The sequence below is a fragment of the Phyllopteryx taeniolatus genome, chromosome 2 (assembly GCF_024500385.1).
Source record: "Phyllopteryx taeniolatus isolate TA_2022b chromosome 2, UOR_Ptae_1.2, whole genome shotgun sequence".
Classification (NCBI taxonomy): domain Eukaryota; kingdom Metazoa; phylum Chordata; class Actinopteri; order Syngnathiformes; family Syngnathidae; genus Phyllopteryx; species Phyllopteryx taeniolatus.
The window spans coordinates 38,746,674-38,761,843 of NC_084503.1; the positions used below are offsets into that span (position 1 = coordinate 38,746,674).

Here is a 15,170-nt window from a genome sequence, read left to right on the forward strand (position 1 = left end):
GCATGCGCCTTCGCTCTTATCGGCCGCCATTTTGTGTGAGGCCCTCTACTCCAAAGCGGGAGAAAACTATCAGGCCTGCGCACGGCTTATTCGCACGTCCACGGTGGATTGAAGCGAGCGACCGCACTCGACAGGCACTCTGCTTAATATAAGCATAAAACAAGCACTCTGCGGTAAGTCGAAGCCATACTTTGCCAGCAAACAGGGAAACGTTTTTGTAGGAGCTGGCGTCGGCCTCTAGGTGTCACGGTGGGGCTTAACGTTACCGACTGGCGGGGGGTGTTTGTCTCCCTCTATCGTTATCCAATATTCACTAAATCTGTCTCTAAACTCCAACTCCCTGTGTCGGGCGACTGTTTTCGTGCTTTTCGCGTGCTATTTCGTGTTAACCACATAGCGATGGTCGTCTGTATGTGTGCTTCTGTTTTAACTTACTTTAGGCCTGACGTCCATCTTATCGTGCCCTTTGTTTCCTGTTTTCAATCGTCCCCGCGCCTCCCAGTCAACAAACAAATAGAAGTTCTCGCTTTAGTTCACGCCGCTGGAGCAGTGATAATGAAATCGGTCGCGTCTACAACAAATGTCGATTCGAAAGCCGACGTTTTTTTTTTTTTTTTTTAAATCAAAACAGCCACTTTGGAATTGTCCGATCGTGGTAGCTCCAGTTGACAAAACTGTAGCACGCTACCATAGCAAATGTCTTATCCGCGCTGGTTGGACTCACGAGGATGCTAAGTGTCACATCTCTCTCTCTCCTTTTTTTTCTCCTTTTTGTGCGCAAAGGTTCAACCCGCGGCTTTGGTGCTAAGTGAGTTGTGCACGTTTGGTTGCTTCTCTACAAACGGGTCCCATATGTCACTAAACTAAGTTGCTCTTACAACACCCTCGTGCAACTAACTTATGGCTTGCACCAGGTGTGTCCGGAAAGAGAGGTCTTTATTTTTATGAACTCTCAAAACTTATAATACAATATAATCCTGTACCTCGCTAAAACGTTACCTTCCCTCGACAACTCAGAAGTCTTAACATGGTAAAAGAAATGCGCACTGACATTTCAGTGAAATGTGATGCATTTTTATACTTACAACTCACTTCATTGAAATATATACACCAAGTGAAACTTAGGTGGTATGATGAAGGAGTAGGTAGCACACCCGCCTCTCTGTTCTGAGGTTGAGGGTTAGACTCTGGGTTTTGTGGCGTTTGCATGTTCTTTCGGTGCTTGTTACGTCGACTTCCTCTCATATTCCGAAGACATGCATGTTAGGTTGAAGACTTGTCCTTAGGGGTGAGTGGTTGTTTGGCTGACGAACAGTACAGGGAGTACCCCGCCTCTCGACCAAAGTCAGCTGGGATCGGCTCCCCTGCGACCCAAATATGTATGAGAGCTACAGAAAAGGAATGGACTGTCAACCTGACGGTTTTCCAACCGGGAAAATGTAATCTTTACACATAGGATAATCTTTCAAACATCTAATAATTAATTGGGCACTTTGATCAGGAAAGTTGTGATCAGGCTCAAATTCGTCCAAGTTATCAAAAAGGCCGCTTTACATATTTCCCTCTTTATAAATGGATGTGTTAAGGTGTAATTGTTACATTTATTCCTATCAATATATTTCTTACATTTTTAGCTGAATGTAAAAATGACAAAGTTGGCATCTCAGTGCCTCACACACATGACATAACAATACCAACATACTCAGTTTCCAGTAACAATTCTACTGTTGTCCATCCACACTCAGAGTGTTGACTGGCCCGTTACCATGGAGGGCGACGTCGTTTCCATGGAGACTGCCCTGGTTCCTGAAGGTGGGGTTCTGCCAGAAGCAGGAGATGCTGTCATCCAAGGGTCAGCGGGAGCCCCACAAGCGGTGGAGGTTCCTGGCAACATGGAGATGATGGTGATGGACGCCCTAGATCCGGCCCTGCTGCAAATGAAGACTGAGGTGTTGGAGGGAGGAGGCACGGTGACTGTAACTGGTGGAGACGAGGGTCAGATCATCACCCTTCAGGTCAGTACAATGATGAGCCATTGGTAACTTATCTGCCAAATGTTTTTTGCTGTTGGGTTATAATTGCTCAATATTGTGTGTAGGTTGTAAATATGGAGGAACAGGCCGGTGCTGCTTTAGGACTTGGACAGCTTCAACTTGTGCAGGTTCCAGTTACTTCGGCTACAGTGGATGGCCTCCAGGCAACCTATGTGGATGGTTCAGCTAATAAGGATGCAGAGCCAGTTATCTGTCACACCCTGCCCTTGCCTGAAGGCTTCCAGGTAAGCAATAACTGTTGAGTAATGGAAGAAAATGCAATTTTGAATACGGCTTTCTCTGTCTGATAAAAAGCCTTGTTTTAAAAGACTACAGAGGTGACTTAAATAGAAGTACATATATTAAAAGTAAAAAGTACAGACTGAAATGTACTTAAATGTAAATTCATTTTTACTGAATGAATAAAGGTTCTTTTAAAACAAGCTTGTCTCAGGCTTTAATGCGCCATCAAAACATGTTCCCATATATTTGCTAATGTTGTCACCTGACTAACAACAAATGGTAAATTAGCTAATGATGATGACAGAAAAAATACACCAGTTTTTTTTCTTTAAAGATTTGCCAGAATTTTTGAAATCCAGAAGCTCGTGGTTTTTAAGATGGCACAAGTCACAACACAGTAGCCATGAATCATTCTTGAAGCTGACAACATCAAACTGCAAATAAAGCCGTGGATGGAGAATATGTTGCTTCGCCAAATCTGTCAACATTGTCCCAGATTATCGCACTACTCGTCACTTTAAACTGCATACACTCCTTGAAGTCTCGGCGCCCTTTGCACAATGGTCATAGCACCTGACCATTGCAATATTAGTCATTCGAACTGCTCTAAGTGCTAGAGGATTCTGCATCTTTTTGCACAATTGTCAAAAAATAAATAAATAAAGGTACCGGCAGTACCGGATAACTAGCAACCCTTTATTGCTCAGTAACTGTCAATGTCTTTATGTCTCAAATGTGTTCTCTGTCAATTGACTGTCTGTTGTCGTACTAGAGCGGCTCCAACTACCGGAGACAAATTCCTTGTGTGTTTTTTGGACATACTTGGCAAATAAAGATGATTCTGATTCTGACTAATGCTCCGTGTTTCACATTGCCCCGTGTCACTACTGTACCTGCTTTTTTCGGCCTTATAAGCCCTGAAGATCTCAATCAAGATCTGAGTCGTGGTTAACGTTACCTTTCTTTCTGTGTTGTCATCATCCATGGAGGTTGAAAAAAGTAATGAGCCTATTTTAACAGAGTAAGGACTAGAATGTCGGGTATGTTTTCAAATGTGGAGAATAAAAGTAAAACATTTTCAGAAAATAAAAACTCAAGTACAGATAATAAAAAAATCTAATTAAGTACAGTCTAGAAATATTTGTACTTACCACCACTGAAAGAGAATCATCTCAAAATATGCATATGTGTGTTCATTCAGGTGGTGAAAGTGGGGGCCAATGGTGAAGTGGAGACTGTAGAGCAAGAGGAGCTTCAGGCAGTCCACGATGAGCTTCAAGGGACGAGGGAAGAGGAGGAACAGGAGGATGGTGACATGGCTGATCAGGAACCTCCCGAGTCTCAACAGGGATGGCAGAAGGACCCTGACTATCAGCCTGTTACAACTGTCCGCAAAGGAAAGAAGGGGAAAAAGAGCCGCCTGCGCTACGCTGATGGTGATAGAGACATGGACGTTTCCGTGTATGACTTTGAGGAAGAGCAACAGGAGGGGCTGCTGTCAGAGGTCAACGCAGAGAAGGTTGTCGGAAACATGAAGCCTCCCAAGCCCACAAAGATCAAGAAAAAGGGTAAGCCGTTTTGTTTTTACGTTGGTGGGACAAATAGGTGCACATGCTTAATACCCCTACTTAATTTGACCAGGTGTAAAGAAGACCTTCCAGTGTGAACTGTGTAGCTACACTTGTCCACGACGCTCCAACCTGGACCGACACATGAAGAGCCACACGGATGAAAGGCCGCACAAATGTCACTTGTGCGGAAGGGCCTTCAGAACAGTCACACTGCTGAGAAACCACCTCAACACTCACACAGGTGGAGCAAACATCACAGCCAATTGGTTCATGGAAATAGCTTATTCTTTTTATTCATTTATTTTTTTTCTTGTGGCAATTGGACTGAGCAGGGAAAGAAATCGTCCTCATTTTTATTTTTCCCCAAATCCTTAGGCACCCGACCACACAAATGCACAGACTGTGACATGGCCTTCGTGACCAGTGGCGAGTTGGTGCGCCATCGTCGCTACAAGCACACACACGAGAAGCCTTTCAAGTGCTCCATGTGCGACTATTGCAGTGTGGAGGTGAGGGATTGCGTCAGCTACCGAATTATGTTATCAGACTTGACCTTTGTTACTGTTAACCAGGGCTAACATAAAATCACTCTCTACTACAGCAAATTGTTGTTTGTTCTTAACGTTTTAACATAGTCATGTTGCTCCTTCCCTAGGTGAGTAAGTTGAAGAGGCACATTCGCTCTCACACTGGAGAGCGGCCCTTCCAGTGCAGTCTATGCAGCTACGCTAGCAGGGACACATACAAGCTGAAAAGACACATGAGGACACACTCAGGTGGGACACTTCCAGTGGGCTGAACCACGTTTAATCTCAATTTAAAGGATCGTTCACTAACGTGACACTTTCTCATTCCCGCTTGTAGGCGAGAAGCCTTACGAGTGCTATATCTGCCACGCTCGTTTCACCCAGAGCGGCACCATGAAGATGCACATTCTGCAGAAACACACGGAAAATGTGGCCAAGTTCCATTGTCCACATTGTGACACCGTTATCGCACGCAAGAGCGACCTCGGTAAAGGATTGTTCATTGGCTTGTGACGTCAGTGTTATTTATCAAACGAAATGTCCTTTTTTTTTCCCCCCCCGTCACAGGCGTTCACTTGCGAAAGCAGCATTCATTTATCGAGAAGGGAAAGAAATGTCGTTACTGTGATGCTGTATTTCACGAGCGATATGCTCTCATCCAGCACCAGAAGACTCACAAGAATGAGAAACGTTTCAAGTGCGACCAGTGTGACTACTGCTGCAAACAGGTAAGCCACGGGGGGGAATTTTCAAAGTTTGACTTGAGATTCAAACCGCTTCTATTTTAACGCTTACCTGTTCCACGCACAGGAACGGCACATGATCATGCACAAGCGTACACACACTGGGGAGAAGCCATTTGCCTGTAGTCAGTGTGAGAAAACGTTCAGACAAAAGCAGCTTCTGGACATGCACTTCAAACGCTACCACGACCCCAACTTTGTGCCCACCGCCTTCGTCTGTAGCAAGTGTAGCAAGACATTCACCCGCAGGGTAGGCCGGAACCCTCGCGCAGATGTGGGACCGCTTCACATCACTCTGTGCTGTGTGTCACCCTGTTATTATTCATTGAACAGAATACCATGCTGCGCCACAGTGAGAACTGCATTGGTGAAGTTGCTGGAGACCAAAACGGAACGCCACCCAAAAAGAGTCGCCGGGGCAGGAAGAGGAAGATGCAGGACAGGCATGATGATGATGATGAGGAGGACACGGGTATTGTACACATCTCAGTGGAGTTTCTTGCTTCGTAATAGTGTGTATGATAACTTCAGTTGTGAGTGTGACATCTACAGAAGCTGAACTGGATGAAATGGAAGATGAGGAGGATTTGTTAGATGATATCGAACTGGAACAGGCTCCACCAGTGGTTCCCATTGCAGCCCCTGAAGAACCACCAGTCAAGAGGAAGCGTGGGCGCCCCCCAAAGAACAGGCCTAACGGTGAGCGTCACAATGCACTTCAAGCACTCTATCAGGCCTTATCACCATGACGTCCCACGTACTTCCGGGTGGCAATGGCTCCGATGGCACTACGAGTAAACATTTTTGCCTTCTTCTCTACCACTCTAGTTTGTGTGATGTGTCAGTCGAATTGATGCTACGTGAGATAAAGTGGGTTACAAGGGTGACGACACGCCCGGTTGTAAGTTTACATTTCAACAATGAAGTTAATTCAAAAATAGGTGTGGAAATTCAGACATGGTAAAGATGATTACTGAGATACTGGCTAGTTGATTGACATTTCCATTGGTCAGATTAATGGCAAGCATGCTCTTTTGATGGTAAAATTGAGAGTGTACCTGCATTGATAGCAGGCTTTCCATTATGTTTTGCTCAATTACTCAAAGAGAACACAACTGACCATTTTACACATCCCTGTGAGAAAATGCTTTACACAAACCTGGCAATGGGGGTTTGGTTCCATTCAGTGGCTACTATGTCACCAGGCAGTCTTGCAATCTTCTCTGTACAATTATTTACAATGTCCACCCGATGTATCCTCCTTGCCCACAGGTTCTGGATTTAAAAAAAAAAAAAAAATTTTTTTTTTTTTTTTTTTGAAGGACATCGGGCGGGGGGGGGGGGGGGGATAAATAATAATAAACCTAAACCTTTTGGGATACATCTGGCAGCGCAACCCCAAACACAACAGTTTTTGTCATCGTCATATAAAGGAAAGCCGGGACATTGCCATGCGTGGGCTCCATATTGTTACCCAGCTTGATATAATGTTATTATTCAAGACAATGCCACATTTATTATTCCAAAATTATCCACTGGTAATAAATATTTTCTATATTTTGTTAATCTCAGATTATCATGGCCAGTTAGTCAACTGTAAGAGAAATAGGTTATGATTAACACAAGAAACGATGCATCCGTATGGCTGCCTTGTCCGAGTGGAAAAGCCTACAGCCACACAACAAAGCGTTTGTCCCAAAAACTGACCAGTGAAGAAGCTGGGTAACGACATGGTGTCCATAAATCACGTGTCGTGGTTTAATTTATGACAGAGCATTACAGTCACTTAAAATCAGTGGGTAGAGCAGCCACAAATTGTACTCAAGTAAGAGCACTGTTAGTTGAGAATAATATGAGTAATAGTTAAAAGCAGTCCTCCAATAATTAAGCATTCAGTGAAATAAAACTGCTCAAGTAAATGCTGAGTAACTTATTTTCTTCAATCAAAGCATTTACATCAACTAAACAAAAACATAAAAAGGGAATGTGCAAATTCAGATTGCCCAACTTTATCACTTTAACTGAAACTAATACAATTAATCTTTATCAAATAACAAAAGTTCAGGCGAAATCTGCCACAAAAAAATTTATTGTACTAACTTTGTCTTTAATTGACTTTTCACTAATGAAACAGCACATTATTTTCTGTTTTTTCCAGGTTTAATGAAAATTAGTCACTCTAAAAACTTTGTTTCAGTGTAAGGCCACAGAAGCTTTGTGTGTGGTAATGTGCCATAACTGCCTGGCTCAATTTGATTGGTCAGGAAAGATTGGTGCAACTCAAACTATTCTGACAAGTACAATTTATCGCAAAAATTACTGAAATGTAACGGAGTAATTGTAGCGCGTTACTACCCACCACACCTTAAAGAGTCTCCAGACTTTGCTTCAAAACTGTGTGCTTCAAACTTTTGTGCCAACTCCAAATACCCTGGTGCCTGTTTACGAACATTATGAAATACAGGTCAATGTTCATCTGGTCATATAAACCCGTATGAGACCATCCATCCATCCATTTTCTACCGCTTATCCGAGGTCCGGTCGCGGGAGCAGTAGCTTTAGCAGGGATGCCCAGACTTCCCTCTCCCCAGCCACTTCATCCAGCTCTTCCGGGGGGATCCCGAGGCGTTCCCAGGCCAGCCGAAGGACGTAGTCTCTCCAGCATGTCCTGGGTCATCCCTGGGGTCTCCTCCCGGTGGGACGTGCCCGGAACACCTCACCGGGGAGGTGTCCGCGAGGCATCCGAATCAGATGACCCAGCCACTTCATCTGGCTCCTCTCGATGTAAAGGAGCAGCGGCTCTACTCTGAGATCCTCCCGGATGACCGAGCTTCTCACCCTATCTCTTAAGGGAGAGCCCGGACACCCTGCGGAGGAAACTCATTTCGGCCGCTTGTATCCTGGATCTTGTTCTTTTGGTCACGACCCACAGCTCGTGACCATAGGTGAGGGTAGGAACGTAGATCGAGCGGTAAATCGAGAGCTTCGCCTTTCGGCTTAGCTCCTTCTTTACCACAACGGATCGATACAAAGTCCGCATCACTGCGGACGCTGCACCGATCCGCCTGTCAATCTCCCGTTCCATTCTCCCCTCACTCGTGAACAAGACCCCAAGATACTTGAACGCCTCCACTTGGGGCAGGGTCTCATCCCCATCCTGAAGAGGGCACGCCACCCTTTTCCAACTGAGGACGATGGTCTCAAATTTGGAGGTGCTGATTCTCATCCCAGCCGCTTCACCCTCGGCTCCGAACTGCTCCAGTAAGAGTTGGAGGTCACGGCTTGATGAAGCCAAAAGAACCACATCATCAGCAAAAAGCAGAGATGCAATACTGTGGCCACCAAACCGGACCCCCTCTACGCCTCAGCTGCGCCTAGAAATTCTGTCCATAAAAGTTATGAACAGAGTCGGTGACAAAGGGCAGCCTTGGCGCAGTCCAACCCTCACCGGAAACGAGTCCGACTTTCTGCCGGATATGCGGACCAAACTCTGACTCCGGTCGTACAGGGACCGAACAGCCCGTATCAGGGGGTTTGGTACCCCATACTCCCGAAGCACCCCTCCACACGGTCAAACGCCTTCCCCAAGTCCACAAAACACATGTAGACTGGTTGGCTGAACTCCCATGCACCCTCGAGGACCCTGCCAAGGGTGTAGAGCTGGTCCACTGTTCCACGGCCAGGACAAAAACCACACTGCTCCTCCTGAATCTGAGATTCAACTTCTCGACGGACCCTCCTCTCCAGCACCCCTGAATAGACCTTACCAGGGAGGCTGAGGAGTGTGATTCCCCCTGTAGTTGGAACACACCCTCCAGCCCCCTTTTTAAAAAGGGGGACCACCACCCCAGTCTGCCAATCCAGAGGCACTATCCCCGATGTCCACGCGATGTTGCAGAGGCGTGTCAACCAGGACAGCCCCACAACATCCAGAGCCTTGAGGAACTCCGGGCAAATCTCATCCACCCCCGGGGCCTTGCCACCGAGGAGCTTTTTAACCACCTCGGTGACCTCAACCCCAGAGATAAGAGAGCCCGCGTCAGAGAACCCAGACTCTGCTCCCTCATGGGAAGGCGTGTCGGTGGAATTGAGGAGGTCTTCGAAGTATTCTCCCCACCGACTCACAACGTCCCAAGTCGAGGTCAGCAGCACACCATCCCCACTATACACAGTGTTGATGGTGCACTGCTTCCCCCTCCTGAGAAGCCGGATGGTGGACCAGAATTTCCTCGAGTTTTTGCTTCAGCGACCACCAAAGCTGCATTCCACTTGGCCAGCCGGTACCCATCAGCTCCCACATGCCAAAAAGGCCCCCGATAGGACTCCTTGGTGTCCACCAACGGGTTCGGGGATTAGCGCCACGACAGGCACCAACCACCTTACAGCTCCGGTCGGCCGCCTCAGCAATGGAGACGTGGAACATGGTCCACTCGGATTCGATGTCCCCCGCCTTGCCCGGAACATGAGTAAAGTTCTGTCCGAGGTGGGAGTTGAAACTCCTTCTGACAGGGGATTCCGCCAGACATTCCCAGCAGACCCTCACAATACGTTTGGGCCTGCCACGTCGGACCGGCATCTTCCCCCACCATCGGAGCCAACTCACCACCAGGTGGTGATCAGTTGACAGCTCCGCCCCTCTCTTCACCAGAGTGTCCAAGACATGCGGCCGCAAGTCCGATGACACGACCACAAAGTTGATCATCGAACTGCGACCTAGGGTGTCCTGGTGCCAAGTGCACGTGTGGACACCCTTATGCTTGAACATGGTGTTCGTTATGGACAATCCATGACAAGCACAGAAGTCCAATAAAAGAACACTGCTCGGGTTCTGATCGTGAGCATTGAAGTCCCCCAGCAGAACAATGGAGTCCCCAGCGGCGGCACTCTCCAGCACCCCCTCAAAGGACTCCAAAAAGGGTGGGTACTCTGAACTGCTGTTTGGTGCATAGGAACAAACAACAGTCAGGACCCGTCCCCCCCACCCGAAGGCGGAGGGAGGCTACCCTCTCGTCCACCGGGGTGAACCCCAACGTACAGGCGCCGAGCAATAAGTATACCCAGACCTGCTCGGCGCCTCTCACCGTGGGCAACTCCAGAGTGGAAGAGAATCCAACCCCTCTCGAGAGGACTGGTACCAGAGCCCAAGCTCTGCGTGGAGGCGAGTCCGACTATATCTAGTCGGAACGTCTCGACCTCACACACCAGCTCGGGCTCCTTCGCTGCCAGAGAGGTGAAATTCCACGTCTCTAGAGCCAGCTTCTGTAAGGTCCCTGCCTTCGGCCACCGCCCAGCTCCCATTGCACCTGGCCCCTATGGCCCCTCCCACAGGTGGTGAGCCCATGGGAAGGGGGACCCACGTTACCCTTTCGGGCTGTGCCCGGCCGGGCCCCATGGGTGCAGGCCCGGCCACCAAGGGCTCGCCTTCGAGCCCCACCTCCGGGCCTGGCTTCAGGGGGGGGCCCCGGTGACCCGCGTCCGGGCAAAGGAAACCTGAAACCATTTATTGTACTCGTCATAGGGGTTTTTGGAGCCGTGCTTTGTCTGGTCCCTCACCTAGGACCTGGTTGCTATGGGTGACCCTGGCAGGGGCATAAAGCCCCAGACAACTTAGCTCCTAGGATCATTGGGACACACAAACCCCTCCACCACGATAAGGTGACGCCTCAATGAGGGCCCCGTAGACATATTTCACACGATCATAAATGCACACGATCATATGACTTTAGATCTTCACAAACCCTCTAAAATTTGGATTGTGTTGGGTGCATGATGACAGTGGGAATCGCTCTTTCTGATGTTAACTGACCTACGGCTCTTGCGACAGTCGCCGCCATCATCCGCGTAGAGGACGAGGCTACCGGAGAGGTGGATGACATCATTGTGAAAAAGGAGGTGGGTGCCGAACAAGACGACCTGGAAGAGGAGGGGGCCACACAGGAAGTGGTTGTCGGCGAAGGAGACTCCACTATTCAGCTGGAGGAGCTGTCGCAGGAACAGGAGATGCAGCTGTCAGAGGCCCCACCTAACGGAGACCTCACCCCCGAGATGATCCTGAGCATGATGGACCGGTGATGGATGCAAGGGTCGACCCTGTAAAACAAACACACACACACACACACAGACCCCTGTTCACAACATCTAATTCTTGGCATTTAGGATTACACTTTACGCATCCTACATAGACAAAATGTTACTGTTGTAATTTAAAGCTTGCTTTTTACTCTTGCATTGAAATGGACGTGTGATAAAGACTTTTAATACGGATTTATTTACCCCTCCACACCCAACCCAAATTTTTTTTTCCAAATTTCTGTCTTGGGCTGGCTGTAATTGACCACGGTATCTTTAGCCTTCTCATTGTTGTCCTTGGTGTTTAGTACATTTGTAGACAATAGGTACATCATAATTATAAATCTACTCTGGCAACACTATCAAGATTACTCTTTCCTCTAAATCCAGACGTGCATGCAACTATCCAAAGGATTAAGGTGGATAGTCATCATCTTTTGACACACCCAAACCCAATTTTTATCTTCTTTTTTGTTTTACTTTTTTTATTTTTTAACTTTTTACATACTCTATTGTTGGTAAGGATCAATTGCATCATTATGTGAACATTGTAAGTAGTTAAATCACCCCGGTTATGGATCGTTCTGCACTTTTTCAATCCATGTTCAATGTTCTTGCTGAAGAGCCTCTCTCAGTTGGGAAGACTTTTCAATCAGCTTTTCAGTTTCACTTCTTAAGCCTGCCGCAAGCCTCTGGAGATAAAAATGTAATTACTGTCCAGAGACCAGAAGATGTTATTGCTGTTAATTACAGCAACCAAAAAAAATATTTGGAATATTTTTTATTGTATTTTTTTGTTTATTTGCTGTGGTTAGTACAACTCTTATTTTAACACCTATTCTAGTTTATCAAAGCTTCTAGACTGCTTACTTTGTATCTCCTCTTGCTACTTTAACACCCCTAGAAGATGCATAATGTACAAAACATCATTTCTGTGCAAAAATCTTTTTGTTGTTTTTTTTTTGTTTGTTATTTTTTTTTGCTCCCGTGTAGCCATTCCACTCTGGGTTCATGATTTCTTTTTGTACAAATTGCCATACATTCTGGGCAGTGTGACGTTTAAAATGACTGGCAGTTCAGAAAGATGTATGATGGTACAGCCAATAAAAAGACATGGACTCATATTTTAGCTTCCTGCAGTTGTATCTCAGCATAGTAAGAGTGAGTTAAATGGGAAGCGAGCGCATTCTCGGTACATTGGAAATGCAATGCTTATGATTATCGACGTTGGTTGAGCGCTAAGCACAAACACTTGTGTATTTTGCTTGCAAATATATTTTATTAAATGGAGGACTTCATACTGAAAACCCTTTCATTTATATTCATTTATATTTTACTTCATGACCAATGAAGGAAGGGGCAAGATACTTTCTTTGTATTTTTCCATGGAATGTTGATGTGGGCTTTCACACTTAAATACAGTTGAACTGTGGTGTTATTTTAAGTTCAAAAGTCAATGCATTTACATTTAATTTGAACTATTTTTAAACATTTATTTAGGTATATTTTTTTTACTTTTGAAGCTGAAACAAAAAAGGCTCCCTCAGTCAAACGAAACCTTTCCTGTTTTAGGTCAATTAGGATTACCAAAATTATTTCTGAATGCTCAATGCCACAATAATGAAAGGATTTTTATTGACAATTTTTCATTACTTTCTTCAAAGTCAGAAGCACAATCTTTTCACATTGGCAAGAATTTTGGTCCATTGCACCTGACAGAACTGGTGTAACTCAGGCGAGTTTGTAGGCCGCCTTGCTCGCACATGCCTTTTCAGGTCTGCCCATACATTGAGATCGAGGCTTTGTGATGGCCACTCCAAAACATTGACTTTGTTTTCCTGAAACCACTTTGTAACTAGTTTGGCAGTATGCTTTGGGTCATTGTCCATTTGGAAGACCCATTTGCGCCCAAGCTTGAACTTTGTATGATATCTTGAGATTTTGCTTCAGTATTTCCACATACAGTTCTTTCCTTGTGATTCCATCGATTTTATAAAGTGCACCAGTCCATCCTGCAACAAAACAACCCCCCGAACATGATGCTGCCACCCCCGTATTTCAAGTGGTGTTTTCCGGCTTGCAAGCGTCTCTTTTTTTTCCACCAAATGCAACAATGCTCATGTCCAAACAGTAATTATTTTTTTCATTGTACCGCAGGATGTCTTCAAAAATTAAGGTATTTTTCCCTGTGTGCATTTGCAAAACTGTCTTTTGTTGTTGTTGTTTCTTTTGGCGTAATGGCTTGTTCCTGGCATAGTGGCCTTTCAGTCCATTTCAGTACAGTACTTGTTTCACTCTGGGTAATGACACACACTTACCAGCTGCAGCCAGCACCTTCATATGATATTTTGATTTTGTTCTTGGGTTGATAGGTACATTTTGGACCAAAACAACTTCATCTCTGGGACACAGACACCGTCTCCTTCCTGAGCGAGATGAAGGATGGACATTTCCATGGTGTTTATACTCGAATGTAGTTGCTTTGAACAGATCAACGTGGTGCCTTCAGCCATCTGGAAATTGCACCCAAGGATGAACCAGACTTGTGCAAGTTCACAATACTTTTCCTGATGTCTTGGCTGAGTTCTTTTGACTTTCCCATGATGTTACACAATGAACCAGTGTATCTTCAAATACATCCATAGGTGTGTCTTTAATTAACTCAAATGTTGTCAATAAACCTACCAGAAGATTCCAAAGATTCCATCTGGGTTTTCACAAATTGCAATTGCAAAGGCATAGTAATCTTACTGTATATAAACTTCTGACTATGAAGAAAGTTGTCTAAGAAATCCTCTCATTCTGGCATTTAGAAAATAGAAGTAATTTTGGAAATCCTAATTAACCTAAAACAGGAAAATGTTAAGTCTGATTTCAGGCAGACAGTGAGAAAAGTGTTTGTTTTATGTAGAGTATGTATTCTGTAAACTTCTGGTTTCAGCTGTATGTGCAAACTAATGTAATCGTTTAGTTAATATTTTCGTCCATGTGCATCAAACTCATCCTGCATTTTGAAGCAAGTCAAATCTTCAACTAAAAAGCGACACATAGCTCTGCTCATGAATTAAAAAGACAGTTATGCAGAAACGTGCATACTCATTAGCATATGCCTGTCACATGAATGCTTGTGAGATAATTACCACTGTGCAGTGTTTTTCTACATGGCCCATTTAGTTCTGCACTGAAGGCAAGAGTATTTTATTTTTTTATATATATATATATAAGTAAGGTTTGAGAGCACTTTGGTGGATGAACAGTTGTAGTGCATTAGAAGGAAAATTTGTTTTAAATGAATTATTCACCTTTGTTGTAATGTGGTCTGTGTACATAATTGATTTTAATAATTCAGTTTGAAGTAATCCAGTGTATAGACAATGGACATACTGTACATATAGGAATAGTTACAAAAAATAACCAGTTTAAATGTAACTAGTGCAGTGGATCGATTTAGTTATGTTTAGCAGGAAGTTTGCAAGAGAGCAGCCACGTGTTTTCCCCCACTTCCAGCCCCCCCTAACTGCCTGACTTGGTCATATTTGGTCCTGGAGCTACAACTACACCTGCAGGTTGGCTGAACCGAACCTACACGCTTTAACGACGACATCCTTGGGTGACTGCCGTAGTTGTGGGACACGTGTGGTGCTTTATCGCCCATGGAAACTCGCATCTGCTTTTTATTTCCATTTGGATTCAGCGTGGAATCTTAAACCGAGTAGGAGAAAACCCTTGTGACAGAGTGAGGGACATCCTGTTGCCACAGCAACTCGCGGATACTCGTTTTCCGGGAGGACGGACTGGATATCAAAATAAAAGAATGTGTTTGCCTTTGCAAATGTAATTTATTTGCCTTTTTCTGCCATGCTGCTGAACGTGCTTTTACAAAGGTAATTTGTTTGTTGTATTTGCCTTGGAAAATTGCCCTCAATTTGCTTGTAAATTTCCAGAAACTGCTCATTCCTGCATGTTAATATCCTTTGTTAATTG

General features: G+C 45.2%; 1 protein-coding gene across 3 annotated transcripts; it reads left to right on the top strand.

Annotated features, from left to right (window-relative positions):
• Positions 1 to 13,890, top strand: ctcf (CCCTC-binding factor (zinc finger protein)). 3 transcript variants are annotated; one of them, XM_061766150.1, is made up of 14 exons: positions 2 to 173; positions 1,746 to 2,015; positions 2,099 to 2,278; positions 3,478 to 3,844; positions 3,918 to 4,088; positions 4,223 to 4,356; positions 4,503 to 4,623; positions 4,712 to 4,861; positions 4,942 to 5,102; positions 5,185 to 5,367; positions 5,451 to 5,589; positions 5,670 to 5,816; positions 10,942 to 11,209; positions 13,559 to 13,700. In XM_061766150.1, the coding sequence occupies exons 2-13, from the start codon at positions 1,767 to 1,769 to the stop codon at positions 11,187 to 11,189; spliced, it is 2,250 nt and encodes a 749-aa protein (XP_061622134.1). In that variant the 5' UTR covers positions 2 to 173; positions 1,746 to 1,766; the 3' UTR covers positions 11,190 to 11,209; positions 13,559 to 13,700. The 3 variants fall into 3 exon arrangements, with proteins under 3 accessions (XP_061622135.1, XP_061622134.1, XP_061622133.1); XM_061766151.1 differs by lacking the exon at positions 10,942 to 11,209 and having other exon boundaries at positions 1 to 173; positions 13,559 to 13,890; XM_061766149.1 differs by lacking the exon at positions 13,559 to 13,700 and having other exon boundaries at positions 10,942 to 12,493.
• Positions 13,891 to 15,170: the final 1,280 nt, after the last annotated feature.

Excerpts from the sequence above, each read along its gene's own strand:
- ctcf (XM_061766150.1), top strand. The coding sequence starts at position 1,767 with ATGGAGGGCGACGTCGTTTCCATGGAGACTGCCCTGGTTCCTGAAGGT. Across the intron at positions 2,016-2,098 it reads GTCAGATCATCACCCTTCAG|GTTGTAAATATGGAGGAACA; the intron begins GTCAGTACAATG and ends TATTGTGTGTAG. Across the intron at positions 2,279-3,477 it reads CCTTGCCTGAAGGCTTCCAG|GTGGTGAAAGTGGGGGCCAA; the intron begins GTAAGCAATAAC and ends GTGTTCATTCAG.